The sequence below is a fragment of the Astyanax mexicanus genome, chromosome 15 (assembly GCF_023375975.1).
Source record: "Astyanax mexicanus isolate ESR-SI-001 chromosome 15, AstMex3_surface, whole genome shotgun sequence".
Taxonomy (NCBI): Eukaryota; Metazoa; Chordata; class Actinopteri; order Characiformes; family Acestrorhamphidae; genus Astyanax; species Astyanax mexicanus.
The window spans coordinates 22,364,449-22,388,054 of NC_064422.1; the positions used below are offsets into that span (position 1 = coordinate 22,364,449).

A 23,606-nucleotide genomic window follows, 5' to 3' on the forward strand; every position below is an offset into this window, starting at 1 on the left:
AGCCAGATGCCGCCGGTCACGATCATTGACACCGAAAATGTTTAGGCTATTTAATTTATTCAGTGGTGAATAAATGTCAAAAATTAGTGAAAACCTAGGAAAAAAGTTTGACATTTGGTATTTGTTATTATTCGTCCTTCGTTCTTCAGCCTTGATTCACCCAAATTATTTTTTTTTTTTTCAGTTTCAGTATCAGGCAAAATGCTAATTTCCCTCCACATCCAGTGCAGAGACAATAAATGGTTAATAAAATATTTAAAAGTTAAGTATTTCATAAACCATAACCATGATCTATGGAGTAAACTGCTTAAAAAATGTATATTGGCCAGTGCTCAACCTCACTCACAAGATAACACCTCACAACTTATGCAGGTGTGTACGTTTCCAAGTGCGTCCCTGATGTAACACTTTATGATCACATACTGCTATCCAATGACTTTTGGCATACTTTTTTTGTACATATTTTATGATGTCACATCTATCTGTGAGTGTTTTAGCTGTAAGTGCTTTTTTAATGATGCATAATATCAATAGATCAATAGATCAGCCAATCAGAACAGAGCTCAGGAATAGGCCTAGGCTATTATATACAGGTACTACATAGATACTAATATCGTACATATGAGCATATGAGCACAATGTATACAAATATGACCCCACGTCCTGATGTTACATAAAAACAAGTGTGTGTGTGTGTGTGTGTGTGTGTGTGTGTGTGTGTGTGTGTGTGTGTGTGTGTGTGTGTGTGTGTGTGTGTGTGTGTGTGTTTGGGGATTAAAGCTTGAGCCCCCACGCTCATCAACACCCACCAGTCCTCACAATGCAGCGACGTGTGGAAGGGAACAATGCCACCCTACTCTCACACATAAAGAGGATAAGGGGTGGTGGGAGGTTATAGAGAAATAAAGGGATGGAGGGAGGGAGGGAGGGAGAATGGAAGGGAGGGGTAGAGGAGTGAGAGACAGAGGGGAGCGAGGGGGTGGAGGACAAGAAATGCAGATGAAGCGCAATAATTAATTAACAGCAGGGATTCGATTTTTACCAACTGGTGCCACCCTCCGCCCCCTTACCCTCCTCTCCTTCCCTCACTCATCCCTCTCTCTTTCTCATTTACTAATTCCTCTCTCTATCTGTGACTTATTCATCCCTCTCTCTTTTTCATTTACTTATCCCTCTCTCCATCAGTGACTTATTCATCCCTCTTTCTTTCTCATTTACTCACCCCTCTCTCTATCTGTTACTTATTTATCCCTCTTTCTTTCTCATGTACTCATCCCTCTCTCTATCTGTGACTTATTCATCCCTCTTTCTTTCTCATGTACTCATCCCTCTCTCTACCTGTGACTTATTCATCCCTCTTTCTTTCTCATGTACTCATCCATCTCTCTAACTATGACTTATTCACCCCTCTTTCGTTCTCATGTACTCATCCCTCTCTCTATCTGTGATTTATTCATCCCTCTCTCTTTCTCATGTACTCATCCCTCTCTCTATCCGTGACTTATTCATCCCTCTTTCTTTCTCTGATTTACTCATCCCAGCTCTGTCTCTATCACTCTTTCTCACCCATCCATTTTTCTCTTGCTACCATTTCTCTCCCATGTTTACTCACGCACTTATCCCTTTCTTTCTGATATACTCAACCCTGTCTTTCACAGTTACCCATCCCTCCATCTCACTTTTCCCTCTCTTCTTTACTCATCCCTCTCTCACAGGTGTTTTTTCCATCTCTTCTTCACATTCACTCATTTCTCTCTCTCTGTATCACTTTCTGTATTTTTCACCTCTATTTTATTCAATTGTCTTTGTTTCTCACACTCCTCCTCCTCTCTCTATGTTTTACTCATGTCTTTCTCCTTCATTTTCTCATCCCCCACTTTCTTACTCTAGAGTTTTTGTTAATTTGTCTCCCACTTATCTTTTTTCTCACTACATCCCTCTTTTCTCACTTATTTATCCAACTATATTTTTAATCCCTCTTTTCACCCACCTCTTTCACTTATCCCTCTCTCTCTCTCAGTTATTTAACCCCTTTCACCTACACACTAATTTCTCTCCCTCTAACCGATTCCTTTCTGTTTCTCATGCTATCTCTCTTTTCTGTCGTTTATCCAATTTTTGCTAATTCAACACTTTTTATTCATGTCTTTCTGTTTATATCTCTCTTCCTCTCACCTCTCCTCTTCTCATCTCTTTGTTTTACTCTCTCCATGTTCTTTTCTTTCTCTCTCTTTCATTTTTCTCAATTTTATCTCACAACTAGGCTCTTTTTTTCTCCTTCCCATCTATGTCCTTTGCCTGTCTCCTTATCTTGCACTCCTTTTCTTTATTTCTCTCCGTCTCTCTCTATCTCTCTCTATCTATCTCTCTCTCTCTCTCTCTCTCTCTCTCTATCCTTTTCTCTTATCCTCACTACTGGTAACACAGCAGCAGACAGGGCTGTGTTTGACTGTGTCTGAGGAGCTGAATAATCGCTGAGCGCAGTCCTGTGCTCCAGCGCCACGAAGTGGAACAGCTATAAACCTCCAGCACCACCAGCTCCACTCACTCAGCACTACTCATTCAAACACAGATCTGAAGAACAGAGCACAGACGCACAGAGAAAAAAACGAGAGACTAAACACAGGGTTATTTCCCTCCTCCTCCTCACTCAGACCCAGACACAACACACACTGCTGCTGATAAACAGCAGCGTAAATAACATAACTGAGTCTAAAATTTCACTAAATCAATCTTAACGTGCATCTACACACACATAGTTCATACACTTACACACACACACACACACACACACACACGAGCAGACAGCTCAAAGTCTGTTTGTTTTTGTTTGGCCAAGACACAGAGGACGGATGGCTGCCAAGAGCCAGGAATAGCAGACTGGAGTATGGATTTCTTTCTCTAGTGTAGGACAGACGATACACTAGTGCACACACACACACACATACAGACACACACACACATGCATGCAGGCACACTTTGAGAGCAACAGCTGGATCCCGAGGCCAGCTGTAGTCCTCAAGCTGTAAAGTGAACGTGTTCCTCTGAAGCTCACCTTCAGCTCACCTCCATTCAGACAAAAATGAGATGTACCGAAACACAGATATGAACATTCTGTGCATGATACGAATTTTAATTAAAAATAATTATATGTTCGAAACTCTGATAAGCATTGACATCAGCCTTTATAATTTTTTATTTTTTTTATTTTACAATCTAGTATCAGTTTGGATGATAAAGCTCTTCATTGACAAATTATTAACTGTCAGTTTTCCATTACAACATTTTAAAAACTCAATAAACAGCAGATTCTCACTCTCTATATGTCACATTAACTCACCTCAACATGCCTTTTGCAATTATTTAGTCTCCCGTGGACAATGCTAAAATCACTATTATAAACTGAACAGGGGCAAGACTTTCACTGTTTTTTACTTTTACCAGACATGGATATACTTTAGAGTAGTCAGAGGTGAAATGAGTTTTGATGGAAGCCATGATGCTCCTACTTTCACTCACTGAACGCATTCCATCCAGGCAGGGAAAAAAACACTGCCCGCCCACACTAAAAACTGATTGGCTCAAGACTCAAGACTCTTTGTAGAGAACAGGCAAATCAGAGAACAGGCAAATCTGTTGTACATGTGCCTTTCTCTCCCGCTCACTCTCTTTCACACATGCGAATGGGGAAAAAAAGTCTGTGTACACATTTGTGTTCACTCTTGGGCCACTCGTTCTAGACTGCAGACATCAAGGAACTGTTATAGATATGTGGTAGACTCCCGCAACTTCCGGGAGATTTGGGACATCTGTTATTGTCTCGCAGGCCAGACTCTAGACAGATACTTGCAGCTAAAACTAAAGGGACTAGGCTTACAAGAGTTGTGAGGGACAGGCAGGATCAGTAACAAGAAGGCAGTAAATACAAACAGCATACCAGATAGTAATCAGGCAAACCAGGATCATACGGAAAATAAAGCAATAAGGGTGAAAAAGGCAAATAATATCGAACGGTTTTGTAGGAGAGCTAGGAAAACTAGATTCAAAATTCAGCAAAAGAGCAAAGCAAACCGAGGGGTATTTATACAGAGGAAACAAGTGGAAACAATCGGTAGCTAGGAGAGCCGAAACACAGTAGATTAAAAAATTTTAAACTGTTTTGCTTGGGTGCACTGTATGTCACTTTCTTTTGATAATATATTAAAGTATACTTAAGTATATTTAAGTAAAATTAATGTTGTTTTATTCAATAAACTATGAACATTTCTCCCAAATTTAGAGCATTTATTTGCAGAAAATGAGAAACTACTGAAATAACAAAAAATGTAGAGCTTTCAGACCTTAAATAATGCAAAGAAAACAAGTTCATATTCATAAAGTTTTAAGAGGTCAGAAATCTATATTTGAGGGAATAAGCCTGGTTCTCCTCCAGTCTTACACACTGCTTTTGGATAACTCTATGCCATTGCTGGTGCAAAAAATCAAGCAGTTCAGTTTGGTTTGATGGCTTCTTTATCTTGACTATATTCCAGAGGTTTTTAATTTGGTAAAATCAAAGAAACTCCTTATTTTTAAGTAGTCTCTTTTTTTCCAGAGCTGTATATTCCAGTCATACACCACCCTATAGTGTTATATTCTTTTTAATAGGAGAGTGAATATGAGAGTACTGCAGACATGACTCAGACACACTGCTGCAGTCTAACATTCTAACAATCCAGGCTTTAAAAAGCTCGGCTCACAGCTCTCCTGAAATAAGGTCACAAATACACAACACACCTACCAGCCAACTTATGCCTTCAACTAAGATCATCATTTAAGCAGCTCATGCACCTCTAATGGATTTGTCTCACATATAAATTGCCTTACATGTTTTTTGCTTACTACATATCAAATTGGTCAGTTTGCCCTCCACCATTTCCTCGTACTTTAAGCCACTCTGGATAAAAGAATCTGCTGAATAAAGGAGTAAGTATTTAAGACACTTTGGTATTAGAGGTATCTGAAATAATAGTAAGTACACAAATGTTACATATAACAGATGCTGTTCCATCCCACACCTTTACCACCTTCACTATACACAAGCTTCTATAACCATCTGTGCAGCAAAATGAATCCTTCTCGCCTCTGGCTAACACGCTCACGTTGCTATCTGCTATCTGTGTATTTAATACCTGAACTAATGAATTAACCACAGGAATGCTGAAATCTAATGAGAATCTAATGAGCAATAATTAACTCAATTATTTGTACTCCAAATTAAAAATTGTGGCAAGACCCATTTTTGCCACAAGTAAATATGCTCACTTAGCTAATGCTACAAATTATCAAATGTCTTTGAACTGATACACCTGGTCACTTCTTTAATCGTCTAAAGTATCAGGGTTATATAGACAAGCCATTAAAATGCATAAGTGCGTAAGTAAACACAGCAAAGACTCATTTAAAACAGATTCAATCTGATTAATCAACACAACACAGCACCACATAATTTATCAATTTTGCTAAACCAGTAAAAAAATGACACCTGTAACCTGAACCTAACATTTTTTATTTTTATATGGGCAGTATAGGCAGGGTTATTGAGATTTTAAAATCCCTGTGTTTGAACTCTCTGCCATGGAGCTGCAGAACTAAACTGAACGATGCACTATGAAAGAGAGAGGTCGAGTGTAAACCCTGCCCATAGAGCACTGATCACTTTCAAAAAGTGCACAGGCGTTTATAGGATAAAGAATACAGATACAACAATTCAGGGGAGCCCCTATCAGTATACAGGAGAATCCCGTGAGTTGTGGGAGAGGTGGGATGTCTGACTACATTTGAAAAAAAGCCCAATACCATGTTTTATTGTAAATTTTAAAGCAACTTCATTCTTGCCATTAGCCAACATGCTCACATTGGTCCTTAAAAAGTCTTAAAATGTCTTAAATTAAAATCTGGGTAATTAAAGTCTGAAATTGCCTTAGATTTACTGTAAATTTGCTGTAGGTGTTACATTTTCAGAGGGTGTTTCAGAGGATTTTAATGCCGTTTGAAAAACACAGTAAATATCTAATCCAGGGAGACAACAAAGATTAACAGAGAGCTAGCTAACAATATCAGCGAGATAGCTAACATATTAACTTTAGCGGCGCGCTGGCTAACATACTAAGGTTAGCAGTAAAGTAACTAATGTTAGCAATAACTTTAACTAGCGAAAGCAAGCTGGCTAACGTTACCAGGGATAGAACTAAGGTTAGCGAAAAAGCTAGCTAACATTAGCAATGTTAGCAGCCAATGTTAGCAGCCAGCCAACTAAAGCTAGCAGCAAGCTAGCTAACTTACTAACTTATGCTAGCCTAAATGAGCTAGCTAACCTTACCAGGGATAGAACTAAAACTAAGGTTAGCTAATATACTAACTTTAGCGTAAAGTTAGCTCACAGTACTGGGGAGAGAAGTAAAAGAATTATGACTACATTTTTGGGTCTTAAATTATATTTATTAAGGTCTTAAAAAGCTTTAAATTTGACTTTTTAAATGGTGCAAGAACCCTGTTATTTACTCATGCACCCAACCCAGCCTGGACTCACATTCCTTTAGTGTTCCTTGCTCTTGGAAGCCTCCCGTTTCAAATCCCTATCATCTCCATATCTCTAACATATATAATCTGTGAAGACTCTCCGTGCTGTATTTCTGAACCCGTCTAAGAAGGTCCACATATCTTTCCAGCAATCGATATGCAGGAATCAGCTCTACACTCACTGGTCATGGCTAAACTGGGAGCCTACTCCATCACTTCCAGCTAATGACACGAAACTCTGATGTAAAACGCTGGCATTGTGTTACACCCCACAGCAGCAAGTGTTACAAAAGCGAGCAAAGAAAGGGTGGGTTCAATTCTTTTATTCTTCTGCCTTCATGTGACATGAGGGAGGAGGGCGTATGTCGGATGGAGATAGCTTTTTGACCTTGGCGATGAAGCTGCAACACCTGATGCACTGGAACCTGATGCAGCAGTTTTTTTTTAAAGATCTGAGGTCAAGATGTTCTGGAACATACGCAGGAGACATACGCAAACACACACACTCTCACACACTCACACACACGAAGATCTATACGACAGAGGTCACTTTGGCTTAATGTGAACGACAGGCACTCAGACGTTGACCGCTGGGGGCTTCTGCCTGTTGTGGACACAGTGTCCTCAAATAGGCTAGGTCTAGACCCGACCCCAGTAGACCTGACACCCAGTTAAGGATTTGGGTACATCAAATCCATTCAAATGTCAAATGAAAATGAATGGGCAAGTTTCTTCAGCAACAGCTTGTTTTAGTACAGCTAACTTATCTGTCCAAAATAAGGCACAAAATATCAGAACATTCGAAAAATATTCTATACATTGACCACAACAGCTGACACCCTTGCTAAATTCAGGGCTCAACACTCAAGCAAGATTCGAAGGTGGTAAGCCTTGCTCTGACGTTGGTGAGACCAATAAGATGTACAAGAACATGCTCTCAGTCTGAGCTCAGGGCATAAATAAGTAAAAACCTTCATCACAAGCCCAAAAAGGAACGTCAAGAAAGATCTAGCAACCACGCTATTTGCACACGAACACAAGACGACTCTAAAAGAATCGAGAGTTTACAAGACTCCCGAAAAGGATGCTCATAAACACGTAAATATCTTATCATATCATATCATAGAATATCATATGAGCATGAGTTGCCAGGAGGTGATGTTATTCTCAGGCGGACATACTGCTTGCTGCTTACTGCTTTTAGGGTTTTAGGAGGGCACCGCCAAGCTGTTTGTCCTGTGAGGCGGAAGAGGATGGGATGGTCAGGCTGACGCTAACAGGCAGGTATGAAGGATGGAAGAGGGGAAATAAAGGGGCACCAGGGACAAGACAAAAGGGGGAGGAGGAGAGGGAACATTGCTGAGGGCGAAGAGTCTTTCAGAAAGCCCCTGGGAGAAGTGTCTCCCCCGGGACATTCAGAGCTCCTCACACTGATTGCATTCACCACTCCGTCCGGGGAGGATGGGTCTAGGTAGACGATCTACACATGCATAATGAAAAAAAAGGTTTCCAGCAACTCCTACTGAATCCAAGCATAAATAAAACCAGCAATTAAAAAAGAATAAGCCTGATATAATTATATTTGTCTCAAGGAAAACCAAACACAAAAAGCAAGTAGTTGGTCTCAGAGCATCTGAAGGGCATTCTGTTCAGTTAAAATCAAGTGATCTAAAGTGATCTCAAATCTTTACAAAACCTTCTAGAAAACACAGCTAACCAAATTGATAACAATGGAAAAGTCCTCTACATCTGGGAATACCAAGAAGAAGGAGACCAAACACTCGAGCTTCGTGCAGACTGTTGTGCGCTCCCTTCTTTGTGAGGCACATACCGCTCCTATAAATAAGCCTGTCCTGCCTGAGTAAGCTGCAGCATCCTTGACTGCAGTCTGTCCAGAAGCTTCAGGAACAGGTGACACTTGCTCAGGATAATAAAGAAGCCCATCACCCTCAGACAAAAGCCCCTCATTTTTAGCTTTTAACTGGCCACTGACAGCCCACCCAGTGCGCCTGTGTGCGCGCGCTGGTGTCCAAGACAACACAATGGCCGTAACAACCCAACGGAATGTGCCTGCCCAGACGGTACCTTTTTCTTCACTTCCCGGGACCTTTTCCTGGACTTCCTCTTCCTCTCCTTCTCCTTCTCCTCCTCGGCAGCATTGAGGTCCAAATCCGCTTTCTTCTTCAGCTGGGATGCAGCGTGCGCCATGGCTTAAAGAATCTGGGGTATCCTTTTTTTTCTTCTTCTTCTTCAGAAAATGGAATTGAATGAAAACCTTGTCCTCATGCAAACGTGGAGACGGTGGAGGGGTGGGGGTGTTTCTCTGTCTGTCTGTCTCTCTCTTTCACACATGCAGTCCCAAAAAAAAGAGAAAGACATAAAAAAAGAATAAAAGGAATCTTCTGCTGCTGCTCTGGTATCCAACACTGGGGAGGAGGAGGAGGAGAGGAGGAAGAAGATGCTCAAGGCTGTAGGTGTGTGTTTCTCTACTGAGACGGCAGTTTCCTCTTGGTCGATTTCCTCCTCCCGTTCCTTCTGGCCCTACCTGGTGCCATCACCACAGTGGCAGGGCAGCACAGAGGGAGAGAGACAGAGAGAGAGAGAGAGAGAGGGAGGGAACGAGGGAGGCAGGGAAGCAGCTGGGACAGCGAGAGGCAGTCTTACGCTTGCATCCTTCACCACCAGCTGGAAGTGCCTAAGTATGGGGAGGGGACTGGACTGGTTGGGAAGGGGGGGTGCAGATTAACCGACACAAATGCACACACACACACAGAGGCACACACACAAATAGGTGGGGGGATGATTGTTGGCTGTTGGTAATAAAGAAGCCATGTCATACATGAGCCCTCACGGCATGATTGTCCACAGCAAATTGCTTTATGTGAAAATGATCATGTGTGCTCCCATTTTTCATAAAAAATACTTATTATTTCATATAAAATCACATTCAATTTGCCTAAATTTACCTCAGAATTTGCTATTTATCTTCGGCTCTGGCCTATAAAAGACTATACGCCATATTAAACAAATTACAATACTGAATCCAGGGGTGTAATGTATCTAAACCAATCTGTGTACCTTTATGTAGAGAATCGGTCTATACCAATCCAATGATCAGTTTAAACGGTTTCCCAAAAGCATCTGAGCATTAAAAACATCTTAACATGGAGAGATAGCAATGAACGAGACTCTACACGATGAATTAGTTCATTCATTTAACATTACTCGATCCACACATGCTCAAGTCACATGCTTACCAGGAATATGTCATAGAAGGCATGGAAGACTACTTACATCAAACAGCGTAGTGAATGGTAACTTATATCCCGCAGGACAGAAGGGTGTTCATGAGCATCCAAAAGTCATTGAAGTTTCTACTAGTTTCTAGTTCCAGCGTTTGGATTGGGTACTAATTAATCAAAAGAATAGATAGAGGAGTATAGAGTCTCATTGCTACTCCTGACTTGGCACGCTGCTAACTAGAGCTGCATGATATTGAAAAAAAATGTTTGACAATATATATAGCGATATTACACAATGTAGCACCCGTGGGGTCACCAGCCCCGCCACCCAGCTGTTTTACGTCCGAATCAGCGCCGAGCACTCAAAACCCGAGGAAAACAGCAAAACAACAGTAATCCGCCCCTTAAATCAGGCATTTAAATGGCCTTTTAAAAGGTGAATAAGAGCGTTTTTTTCTGGAATTAAAGGCGTGAATTCAGCTATAACTGGAAATATCTGTGCAGAACTGTGCTGGACTGAGGTGCACAGCTTTCAACACGTGTGTTTACAAGCACGTGCCCAGCCATGTGGATGGAGGTCATGCGGTTACCTCGTGTTTACTTCTGCTTCTCCTTTTCATCACACTTTTCAGGCAGCAGCAGTCTGTCATTTATAAACACACAGAGACAGCTCTGTGTTCTTTCACTTTCAGTGATAGTTCTGTATTTCGCAGATTGTCCAGAAATGCATGTGTAAAGCACGTCCTTTAGTGGTGAAAAAAATCTAAAATATAATGGAATTTGTTCTTGTAAAGGTTACAAATGTAAATAAAGTTGTTTATGTACTTTACTATAATTTTTTTGTTTTTTTTTTACAAATGAGATTTTTTTTAATCAACGTGAAACAGTGTCTCTATGAAGCGTTTAAACTGTTGTGAACAAATCAGACTTGAATTTCTATAATTGAACATTTTACAATAACCCACTGCATGGCTTTGTATAAACCTTAAACATTTAATAATGTAGATTTTTTTTTAATTTATGTGTAATTCCCTTTAAGGTAAATAAAGCAGATTAACAGCAACAGAAATGCTAAATTATTACTCCTCCACAGAGAAAACAAATGGCAAGAGCAGGACCGATTGGTTCCGCTTGCTCTCTGTAAGAACGCTGACAGAAGCCTCGTTTTTCAGCCGCTCGTCAGATCTCAAGGTTTTCATTTGGGGGGAAAAAGAAAAAAAGGTGGACAGAGGGAAGATTTGTAGCCTCAAAACAATGACGTATTGATGATATCCCATTGGAGCGGCAGCCATTGTGTGTGTGTGTGTGTGTGTGTGTGTTTGTGCGCGCCTGTGTGTGGGTTGTGTTGGCTGTGCATGTATGTTCACACTCGGCTCCACGCGGCACCTGAGCCCATGATGGAGCGCTGCAGTCGCTGAATATTGATGAAGCCACAGAGGGGCAGGCTGACGCAGCCCTCTGATTGGCTGGAGGAGGACCAGCCGTGCTGCCATTGGCTGTTTAAAAGCAAAGAACACAGCGTAACCCATAACACACACTGACTGACGGCTCTACACACATTTGGAACGGAGCAGCCTCATGGCAATCCACTTTTCACTCTCTGTCCCAGACCTCCTGGTGTGAGAGATGCTGTATTTTAGATTCTAGGTTGAACGCCATCTTCCATTTATGATGAGAGTCACGACACATATCCCAGAATGCCTTGTCCCTAGTGCAGGGATGTGTGAAATAAGGGAAAGGCACCGGAACGACAGAATAAAAATCACTTAAGCACTCAAGCTTATTACATCAGCTAATGTACACAGAAGAGTCAATGCTAAGCTAAAGCTAGCCTTTATTTACCATTTAGCCAGGTGCAAGCTAGCCTTTTGAAAGCTAAAGGAGAGCAGTTATACCTAAAGAAAGGTGTCTTCAGTGTATCTTTATGAAGCAGCTCACAGGAACAGTCCAAACTAAAAAAAATCAAACCCATAGAAGGCTGTTATGATGCACTTTATGCAGAGGAGACTATCTATCGGGTTTTAGCAGTAAAGCTAAAGTGTGGCAGTTATATGCAATGATAAAAACACTGAAAACACTCTGAAAAGTGGAGAGACCAGATGTTTTCAGGAAACAGTCCACAGGAACAAGGCAAATTTAGACAAATTTAACACAAGGGGATCACTATTTCCTTTTGCAAACTCTCTTACCAAAATAATGCGACTTTTCTGATGATAACACCACTTTATTTTTTTTTAAATAGAATGATTTTATTCTCAAAATATTATGATTTATTCTCAAAATATTTAAAATTTATTTGCGAAATATTACAATTTTATTCTCAAAATGTAAAAACTTTATACTCAAAATATTACAAATTTAGTCTCAAAATATGAAAAAAATTGTGTCAAAATATTACAATTTTATTCTCAAAATATGAAAAACAATTTGTCAAAATATTACAATTTTATTCTCAAAATATGAAAAAAGTAGTGTCAAAATATTACAATTTTATTCTCAACATGTGAAAAAAAGTGTCAAAATATAACAATTCTATTCTAAAATATTATGACTATTTAAAAAAAATACAACGAAACTCTGTTTTTTTTTTTTAAGTGTCCCTAAAACACAGTCATACAAGCCACACAGGCTTGTCATGATCTGATTTATTCAGAAAAATGGAAAAAGCGCTGAGCTAAAGCAGTAACTCTTCTATTGAACCACAAATTTAGTTTGTTTGTTTTAGCAGTACGGCTGCTATATCCAAAGATCAAAACTCAAAAACACATGTGAAGAGGTGCAGGAAGATGAACGATAAGCCATCAAACCAATCTGAACTATTTGAATATTTGCTTCAAGAGTGGCATAAAGTTATCTAAAAGCAGTGTGTAAGACTGGTGGAGGAGAACATGCCAATATGCATGTAAACTGTGATTAAAAACCAGGGTTCTTCCACCAAATATTGACGTATAGACTGTTAAAACTTTATGAATATGAACTTGTTTTTTTTGCATTATTTGAGGTCTGAAAACTCTGCATCTTTTTTGTTATTTCAACCATTTCTCATTTTCTGCAAATAAATGCTCTAAATGACAATATTTTTATTTGGAATTTGGGAGAAATGTTGTCTGTAGTTTATAGAATTAAACAACATTGTTAATTTTACTCAAACATATACCTATAAAAATAGCAAAATCAGAGAACCTGTTTCAGAGGTGGCCTCTTAATTTTTTTTCAGAGCTGTATATACTAAAGCATCTAGTCTAACCTTACCCTCAACCCAAATCTAATAAACCTCACTCTGCTTCTAACCCTATCCCTGCCCCAACACTGCAGAGCTCCTTAGATAGTAACATCTGTACCCATCAGTGAAATACCTGGGTCCATCAGTGAGGCAGTGACATTAAAAGAACACTTTAGCTGAAAGTGCTCATGTGGCTAATAATTAAAGAACTGCTTCAGTTAGCATTACACATTACAGTCGTGGTAGCTTTTTCTGACTAGCTTTCATTCACATTCATTTCAGTCAGCCATATTTACACAATAGGGCAGGTCATAACCTTTAACGACACAACAGCCAGAGTCCAGGGAAAGGTCAGGGGCAGTATAATGTCTGCTAATTTTTAACAGACAAACATCATTCCCTGTCTGTGGAATCCTTGATTGTGTTCAAATATAACTACGACTATCCAAACAGTCTGAAACAGGACTGCCCAGAAAGAGTGGCCCACGCTTGATCTTCAACACCATAGACTGTATATAGCTGGACAGAGCATCGCCTCTCAAAAGTGAAGCCACCACAGGTCGGACACCCCCTGCTGTTCGGTTTCAGAAAGCTGTGTAACCCCACCCATCCCCATAGGTTTCAATAGCAAAACAGACAACTTTCAATCACGTTTTTTTCTAATATACTGTAATTCTACCTCCTTTTTATATTTTTATATCCCCACAGAATGCATTTTAAAAACATTATTCAGCTCTATTTTAAAAGGTGTGGTTATTGTAAAATGGCTGGTTATGGGCGGGACCAATAACAGACCGTCAGCTCCGCTCCGCTCTGCAGCCTGTGACCGCGAGGCAGCCCTCAGGGGCGGGTTTATTTAAATGAGTAGACTGTCTCTCCACAGTCTTTCTCCCTCCTCTGGTCTCTACTGCGCGTGACTCGGGTATCAGGATCGCCAACAAGGAGGAAGATTTTGGCTTCATTTTCATTGAATGAATGGGAACAGCGACACGACGTCCATCTTTTTTTACAGTCTCTGTTCAACACCATAACACAATAACAACTTAACCCCACCCCTTCTCCTAATTATTCAACACGTTTATTAAAAATCTGCTCATTTATTAAGTCATGTTAAGCTTATTTGATTTTTCTAGACAAGCGTTTTACAACAATGTCTTGTCTGAAGCTTCAGGCAGATGAGAACAGGCTTGTATCAGATGAGGATCAGAATGTGAAAATGAAACACGGAATGAAAATGAAAATCTTTCCTCATTCCCTATGAAAATCCAGGTCAAAAGAACAAGGCCTGTCTGTCTGAAACTCGTATTTAAATATGTACAGCCACAATCTTCACGCCTTTAAACCGGCAGGCTGTTCTAGAAGATACCAGAGCAGATTAAAATAGAAACACGCATGGCAGAGATCTGAAGGGATTTTTAGAGAAGCTTTCTCATCATCTGACTAGAACTGAATGAAGAGATTTGTCCAGGTTAATCCCTTGAAAAAAAAAGTGTGAGATAAAGCTTAAGGGGATGGAACTCTACCATTAAGTCTGACTTTTCTACTGGTTCAAATGATTTGTTCCAGCAGAATATAGAATCTGCCATAATTCTTCATAAACCTGATACAAACTACAGGATTTGGAAAAAAGTAAGAGTCCTCTTTAGTTTAAATTATAGGTATATGTTGGAGTACAATGAAGATTGTTGTTTTATTCTATGAACTAAGGACAAAATTTCTTCCAAATTCCAAATAAAAATACTGTAATTTAGAGATTTTATTTGCATAAAAAAAGGAATGGTCAAAATAACAAAAAAGATGCAGAGCTTTTTTATATAATGTTTATATACAATAACTAACTGGATGAATCTTTTTTATATTTAAACTGACTGAGACATGACTGAACAGTCTCTGGAGATGAGTTTAATCTGGGACAGGACAGATACTATCTCCTCTCATCCTCTTAAGATCTTGATGCAGCTGTTTTAGTCCACATCTGAGCCTGATTACTGTATTCACACCTGCCCAAACAAATCACTTCAAATGCTGACATTAGACCAGAGTCTAAATGAACTGGAAAATTCTGTTTTATAAATAAACTACATTTTTGTAACAATTTTATGACAATTATCTTTACAGATAGATATTGCATAATGTAATTCATCTAAAATCATTATTAAAATAAAATCCTATTAAATTAACAAAGCAATAATATATTAATATATTGCTTAGTGTCATACATTAAGGGTTCACAATAATGTAACAAAATAAAAAGACAGAATAAAAGAAGATAACGTCTAAAAATATCAAAACACATTTGAAAAAACCTACAGTTTCCACAACACAGTTTACAGTTCTACTGTATCGCTCTCTCTCTCTTTTCTCTCTCTCTCTCCGTCTACAGTATGTTAGGTTAGTGCCATCAGCTCTTTCTCTAAGTAAAAAACCCTGTCCAGCACTTCCCACCATGACAGAGTGCTGAGCAAAACACCAGCCCCCCTCTAATCATTGGTGTGGAAAGAAGCAGCTTGAGACAATGCTGTTATCTCTCAGTGGCAGAGCCATCAGCCTCAGCTTCAGCCCTGTCTATACATTATGTGCACGGCAGCCCAGCACTGGATCTGCCCTATACACACAAAAACAAACACAATTTCTCTGATTTTGCTATTTATAGGTATATGTTTGAGTAAAATGAACATTGTTGTTTTATTCTATAAACTACAGACAATATTTCTCCCAAATTCCAAATAAAACTGTTGTCATTTAGAGCATTTATTTGCAGAAAATGAGAAATGGCCAAAATAACAAAAAGATGCAGAGCTTTCAGACCTCAAATAATGCAAAGAAAACAAGTTCATTATATATTCATATATTCATAAAGTTCAAAGAGTTCAGAAATCAATATTTAATGGAATAACCCTGGTTTTTAATCACAGTTTTCTTAGCATCTTAGCATGTCTTTCTCCACTAGTCTTACACACTGCTTTTGGATAACTTTATGCCACTCCTGCTGCATAAATTCAAGCAGTTCAGCTTGGTTTGATGGCTTATGATCATCCATCTTCCTCTTCTTGGTAAAATCAAAGAAACTCATCATTATTAAGTGGTCTCTTAATTTTTCCAAAGCTGTATGTATATTTACGGGGCTTACTATAAATACACCTAAACAAATACTCCAATCTTCAAATTTCTAACAATCTCTAACCCATTCACCAAGCTCTCCAGATTGATATCATTCATATTTATAAAAATCTGATTAAACTCAGAGCTCCTAATCAGGAGACAGGAGTGACTCAACAGTCTTCTCCTCTCTGAGAGAGAAATCTGCTGAGATTCTGCTGAAGCAGGCTTTGAAAAAGTAGGTCGGAGTGAGAAAAGGCTCTCAGAATAGAAAGCCTTCCTGCACCATCAATACAGAGAGAGCACACACACACACACACACAGCAGTGCCTGCTGCTGCTAACATACACACACACACACACACACACACATACAGAGATGGGCTTAAAGACACATTGTACAGGCACTGCATAATCAAAAGACACACATGCATCTTCCTTTGTTTCCCTCACAAACTGGTCAGACCCAGCCTACTGCTCTTTTTTTTTTACAATGGTCAACAGAGATAGAATGACATCATCATAACACTATAAGCTCCACCCCTTAAAATTGGGAGGCATGTTGTTCATGCTTCTCTTTGTTAACACCGGAAACACTCTTCTCTCAGTCCTCAGTGCTCTACAGAACTCTGAAAATTAAAATATACACCATGTTTAATATACAATTAAAATGATGTATAAAAGAATATCCAATTTTAGGGTTTTTGATAAGGGATGAGCAGCTCAATATGAAGACAAAAGACATCTTTGATCACTCATGTGAGTCTCTGGGTCCCTCTAGTGGACAGAAAGAGACAGTGAACCTGGGTCGTGCTAGTATTGTCTAGTACAGTATAGTACATTTTATCTAATCATATATACTTATGTCTAAAATCTAACATATCTAAATATCTCTCTCCATCTACAGCTCTGGAAATAAATTAAGAGACCACTTCAGTTTCTGAATCAGTTTCTCTGATTTTGCTATTTATAGGTATATGTTTGAGTAAAATGAACATTATTGTTTTATTCTTTTTTATTCTATAAACTACAAACAAAATTTCTCCCAAATTTCAAATTAAAATATTGTCATTTAGAGCATTTATTTGCAGAAAATAAGAAACGGCTGAAATAACAAAAAAAAGATGCAGAGCTTTCATATTCATAAAGGTTATATTCATAAAGTTTTAAGAGTTCAGAAATCAAAATTTGGTGGAATAACCCTGTTTTTTAATCACAGTTTTCATGCATCTTGGCATGTTCTCCTCCACCAGTCTTACACACTGCTTTTGGATAACTTTATACCACTCCTGGTGCAAAAATCCAAGCAGTTCAGCTTGATTTGATGGCTTGTGATCATCCATGTTCCTCATGATTATATTCCAGAGGTTTTCAATTCGGTAAAATTAAAGAAACTCATAATTTTTTTTTTTCCCAGAGCTTTAAGCATTAACAGCTTTTTGCGTATTAATGGACAAGACAGACCCATAAGGCACACTTTTCATCTAAACAACAATAATACAAAAAAAAACATGTACAAGCAGGTTTTAAAAGAGGCTAAAGTCCAGTGATCAGCCAGTTTCAGATGCTTGTAGTAAAATAATGGATACGAATTAAATAATTAGTATTTTATTTTAGTATTTTTTAATGAAGAGAGCTGTATGTGTTGAGTGTGCAGTGGTGTGTCAGATCATATGATATGTTCAGAGAGTTGAAGTGACATTTGCTCTGAACCCACATACCATAGTTTGTATTCCTGTCGTTTGTCGTTATTCCTGTATTCCTGGTGTTTAAAAATCCCCACAGGTACAAGCCAAACCTGCCCACAACATCCCGTATTTAATCCACCCTTTTTGTGTACTGAATTCCCCTATATTTCCAGCCCAAACAGCAGTGTATTTCTGGAATCTTCTGGAATTCCCTGAAGTCTCCTGCTCCTGTGTTTTACAGCAATATTACACAATATTACTTGTTGGTCTGTGTAGGAGATTTACGTTCTCTTTCAGCTCACACTTTCAGATTTACCCACACCTACTTACGATTACAACATTACAAATTAATCTGTCCTAAATCTGTTATGACTAAAAATAAATCACAGTGCACCAGAAACTCCTAACCACCAGGGGGCAGCAGTGCAATAAACAAAAGATGGAGAATAAAAACAACCTCTTTTAGAAAAAACATCTCCATAATAGACACAGGGCGGACTTGAATATAATAACCTCACCCACTGTCTAAACACAGACCAAGAATTGTATAGACTTATACAGTATTGTCTTATTTAGTATTGTATAGGATAGTATTGTCTTATATGCAGTATTTTTATACACTATAGTCTTGTATAGTATTGTCTTATACAGTACAGTCTTATACAGTATTGTCTTATATAGTATTGTCTTATACAGTATTGTCATATAGTATTATCTTATATAGTATAATTCTATATAGTATAGTCTTGTATAGTATTATCCTATATAGTATAGTCCTATATAGTATGGTCTTATATAGTATTGTCATATAGTATTGTATTATATAGTATTATCCTAAATAGTATAGTCTTATATAGTATTGTCTTATATACTATTGTATAGGATTGTATAGTATTATATAGTACACTTTTCATTCAACAAGAAATATATCATGGTATATTTTTGCCATTTCAACCTTATCAATTAGAATAAATAATACTACACAATATATTTACAGTATTAATCTATATTATCGGATGGGCTTTGCCACGTCAATTTATTAGCAAACAAGCCATTTTACATGAATCCAGAGAGTAAATATACATTAATATATTCAAAATGACAAGATTAGTGGTTTTCAACCAGTGAGCTGTGGCTTCCTGTTGGGTAAACTTAAGCTTACTTGATGCACTTTATATCACAATATATAACTGATACTTATTTGTTGTCCAGTTCTTATTTTCTTATTCATCAATCCTGAGGTAATTCAGGCCTGTCAATCAATTTGATAGTCTACAGCAGGGGTTCTCAACTGGTCTCAGCCCGGGACCCACATTTTCTCATGGTCATTAATTGCGACCCTCTTTTAAAAAATACAAAACTAATTTCTTTTTTGAAAAAAAAAAAAATGAAATAAAAAAAATTAAACATACACATGCACGCTAAGTGAAGTTAAGTGGATTTTTTTTCAGAAACCGAGGAGGGACATGACAACTACTTGTATAAAATGTACATGTAAATAAGACCACAAAATGTGATATTTCACTTCTCTGCATTTAGAGTACATTAGTAAGAATCTCTGTTTTTTTTTCCAAAAATAAAAGACGAGTACAAAATCAGATCAGAATTATTAATAAAAAAAAAATGTATGTATTTATTTATTTACAAGTTGTCTGCGACCCACCCAGAATGTGTCCGCGACTCACTTTTGGGTTGCGATCCACCATTGATTGCACAATCCACAATAATATTGGAATTATATCGGTTTCGGCCCATAATTACATTGGTATCGGCATGGAAGTGATTGAAAGATAAATTCAATGATTTGCATGGATTAGCAAATACTTTTGGCAATATAGTGTATCTTCACCACTAGGCATGCTCCAGAGGCAGAGAGAAAATGATGACTTGATTAATGACACTGTGAGGGAACTGGGACGGCCACGGGGCGTCTGGCGTGTTGGGTCTGGGTGGATTAAGACAGCTCAGCTGCCCTGGAAGGGAAGAGCTTCTTCTGTCAGGTACTCAAGAAGACAAAAAAATGAGCTATCAGTCAGCCAGGGCCTGACTCAGGACCAGTAAGCACTTCTACCCAAACAGCTTTATCAGCTATAAGCCATGCTGGGAGACTGGAGAACCGCCCAGTACAGACTTTAGCCACAATTAATCACTGTGATGTAGTTCAATGAATGCAGTGTTATATCTCTTTCTTTGCCATTTGCAAAAAATGAGCCAAAAGGATATCTTTTTAAAGCAGAAGCTTGTTAAAAACTTATTTCATATTGTATTCCTCCCATTACCTAAAAGGCAGTCAGTCAGCCAAGATCATGTGTGATGTTTAAAGCATGCTTCCTTAGTTTTGCATATAAGCTAGAAAGTAAGTGTCACTAAAAAGTAGGAGGAAGCTGATATCAGAGACATTATAAAAGAGGAGACTGATCTCTTATAGCAAGGCTTTAGTTTAAAAGAAGTTCCCACCTTTTAACAAAAATAATCAATTAGCTTGCTGGATACACTACAAGTGGTTTCTCCTCAATCACAGAGATCAGAGTCTTTTTCAGTGGACAGGGAGCAGAGAAAAAGAAAGAATGGAAAGTGCTAAATTAATTTAGTGACCACAGAAGGTAAAAAAAACACTTGTTCTATGACCTTACGTTAAAAATAAATAATAATAAAAAAATCTGTCTAAAAAAATGGTTAAAAAAAAGGTCTCAGTCATTCAGTCCATGTTTTAGGTTTGTATCTGTCCCAGAGTTTTAAAGATTAAAAACCACAATCGACTCTCATGCACTTAAATAATAATAAAAATAATAATAAAAACTTCTGAAATTTTGTAAACTATTTTTCTTCCACACTTTTAAAGAAAGTTTTTTTTACCATTCTCTTTGTACAATTATTCTAATCCATTCTAAAAATATTTATAATATAAGAGACTGCGACTAATTATAAACTACATAAGCAGAACATCACCATATATATACCACTTTTTAATTTAATCTCTGGCAACCAATTTGATGCCATTGGGTCTATGAGAAAGGCAACACACTATAAGACTGAAAAATGGAGCAAAATTTAATGAAAAATACAGCACTACAACTTTAAATTAGGGTGGATGGATCAAGATCTGAGCTTGTGTTGCAGCCAGTGACACAGGGAACATTTCAACTGCATAAGGAAGAATGTATTCAATTAAACTCCAGCAACTCCATGTATGGAAAAAGCTAAAGAAGAAAGCATTACAACTATAAAAATAAGGTCACGTAATATTGCTTAAACAAAAAAAAAATCATATATATATTTTTTTTACTTCATTCCTTTTGGAAATTAGGTAATCTTACACTATGGTACTTACTCATAGTAACAGATATTTTGAGCATTGTATTTTGACACTGTATAATCGATTTTGGATGGATATCTGAATGGAAACTTTCGATACCAAACAAACAGTTTACTCACTACTTTGAAGAGCTATTTTTTTTTTCACAGATTTATCACACCAGTCACAAAACAAACATGGCAGCATTGTTTCGGTTGTTGTTGGTTAACCTGACAAATCCAACAGAACGTGTAAGAATGATTCACCAAGAGCCAGCCTATGGTTTGCTCCATTCCACCCTGTGTGTAACACACATCCCAGTATACCCTGGCTGTTTCCAGAACCCTCCCGTAATCACGTTAACACACCAGCAGCAGCTCTCACGTATCAAAGCCGCCCAGCCGCCAATGTTACTGCCTTCAGCTTCCAATAAGATTTACGCACCACATGGCCACGGCCCATCACAGCTGATTTTAGGCAGGCTTACAAGTCAGGTTTATAAACAGGAAAATACATGGGAGGAGCCTCACCTGCTTTCAGCAATTTTTTATTTGAAGGAAAAGGGTCAGGGTGTAAGGTTAAGCGGAAATTCAGTCATTATATATATATAATGTAAAATATAATCCAGAACATTTACTTGAGTGTCTTTTGGATATAGGCTTCCATAGCTTAGACTAGTTCAGATTTTTAAAATCCTTTAATTTTTCTAAAAATTGTCAGTGTGCTTTATGTATGCATTTTACCAGAGTATATCAGACTGTAGCCTGAATCTTTATCGCATTAACACAAGCTACATGGGACAAACAGCTAGCTAATATCACCCTGGCTTACTGGACACTCAAGGTTTCACAGTGTAGCTCTGTTGAATGGCATTTACTAGTGCTAACCGCAGCTAGCGCTAGTGGTTAGCCGCTAATGCTAATGCTGCTGCACCCAGCCTTAGTGGAAATCTGGATATCTAAGCTTACTATAAATAAACAGAAGCGATTTACTCACTCAAATAAACAGTTTTCAGGACAGATATCTGTGTAGATTAAAGGCCAGATAATAGATGTTCATTGAAAGTGTGCTTTATAATCTGGTTCGAATCTTATAGTTAAAAAAAAAAAAAAAATTTGTAGCATCGCCACACTCTCTAATAAAGTTTCCAGCGTATAACAGCTTGACCTCAACTAATAATGACTTCCACTGTTCTACACAATAACAGACATAATGTAAACAGAATAAATGATGATCTCCAAAACCCATATTTGACAGAAAAACGGCTGTTCGCCCAACATACGGAACTGTAACTGCGAGCAGAGTGGAAATGTTAATCATAAAAAACAGCCATCCGCTCGGTTTCAATGGAGAACACAAAACGTCGGAAGCTGAACAGCAGGAAAGAGATGCTGAAAAAGAGCTTCTTTTATGGGGCAACACAGAGGAACTGGCAAAGACCATCCGGCTGCTGCACGACCAAATGAATGTGTGTGTGTGTGTGTGTGTGTGTATTGGCAGAGCATAAGCTGTAGACGTGTGCCAGGCCCTTTGCCTTCGTCAGATCTGAGCACAGGCTTAAGTAAACCAACCAAGAGGCTGAAAGAGCTCAGTCCCGGATCTTTAAAGGGCCTGGGTTATAAAAAATAAAACAAAAACAAAACATTTATACAATTTAAATCAATAAAAAAACTCCCCTTGATCTAAATGCTGTCGACCATTTGTCTGAAACTTTTGCACTGAAGCGATGACAGATAAATGTTATTTAAAAGATAATGGAGGTATCAATAGATACAGTAATTGCTTTAAAGAGAGAGAGTCATTAAACGTGTTTATAATGTTCTAATCAATACTTCACACTGATATTGGATGATGGATTTATCTGACTGTTTGCTGCATTATTAAACTGCAATACTATGGACAAAAGTGTTGGGACACTCTATACACTATATGCACTATGCACAACATTTAGGGTATCTCAGTGTAGCGCTGTCGTGCGGCATTTAATAGCGCTAGTCGCTGCTAACCGTGCTAAAATATTGGAAATCCAACCTTTACTCACCCACTCACTCAAATAAACAGTTTTCAGGAGAGAAATCTGTGTAAATTCACATCCAGCACTATTTTGACTTTAAAATATATATATTTTTAAAGAATCACTGTTTTGTTTACCTAGGGTACTACTTTTTTGCTGTTTTTAGCAAAAGAAGAAATTTACACTGTTCTCATTTATCATTCTATATCTACTAGAGACAGATTATATCTGTCAAGTATCATTTATTTTACTTTAATCCTGGATATATGGAGACATTTGGAGTGCATTATTATAATCATTACATTCTGGATCATTGACTTCTGTTACAAATCTGATAAAACTCTTGTATTTTTTTAATAACTCAGTTAGGGGTGTACCATATCATATTGTATGCAATAATGAAAGTTAGGGATGAACCGATACCACTTTTTCCTTACCGATACCAATATTGATACCGGCTTTTCTGGTATTGGCCAATACCGAGT

At 38.1% G+C, this 23,606-nt stretch overlaps 1 protein-coding gene across 34 annotated transcripts in view; it reads right to left on the minus strand.

The window, feature by feature from the left end:
- The window catches only part of ank3b (ankyrin 3b), a 177,924-nt gene that overhangs the window by 143,338 nt on the left and 10,980 nt on the right, over nt 1-23,606 (minus strand). For 8 of the 34 annotated variants that reach the window (XM_049464997.1, XM_049464962.1, XM_049464996.1 and 5 more), the window contains exon 1: nt 8,647-9,243. The exons of 1 other annotated variant lie outside the window; for it this stretch is intronic. In XM_049464997.1, coding sequence (XP_049320954.1) covers nt 8,647-8,769 — 123 coding nt within the window. In that variant the 5' untranslated portion in view covers nt 8,770-9,243. Of the gene's footprint in view, nt 1-8,646; nt 9,250-23,606 lie in introns of those variants that run through there. 25 more of the 34 variants (XM_049464979.1, XM_049464970.1, XM_049464978.1 and 22 more) reach the window with 10 other exon arrangements.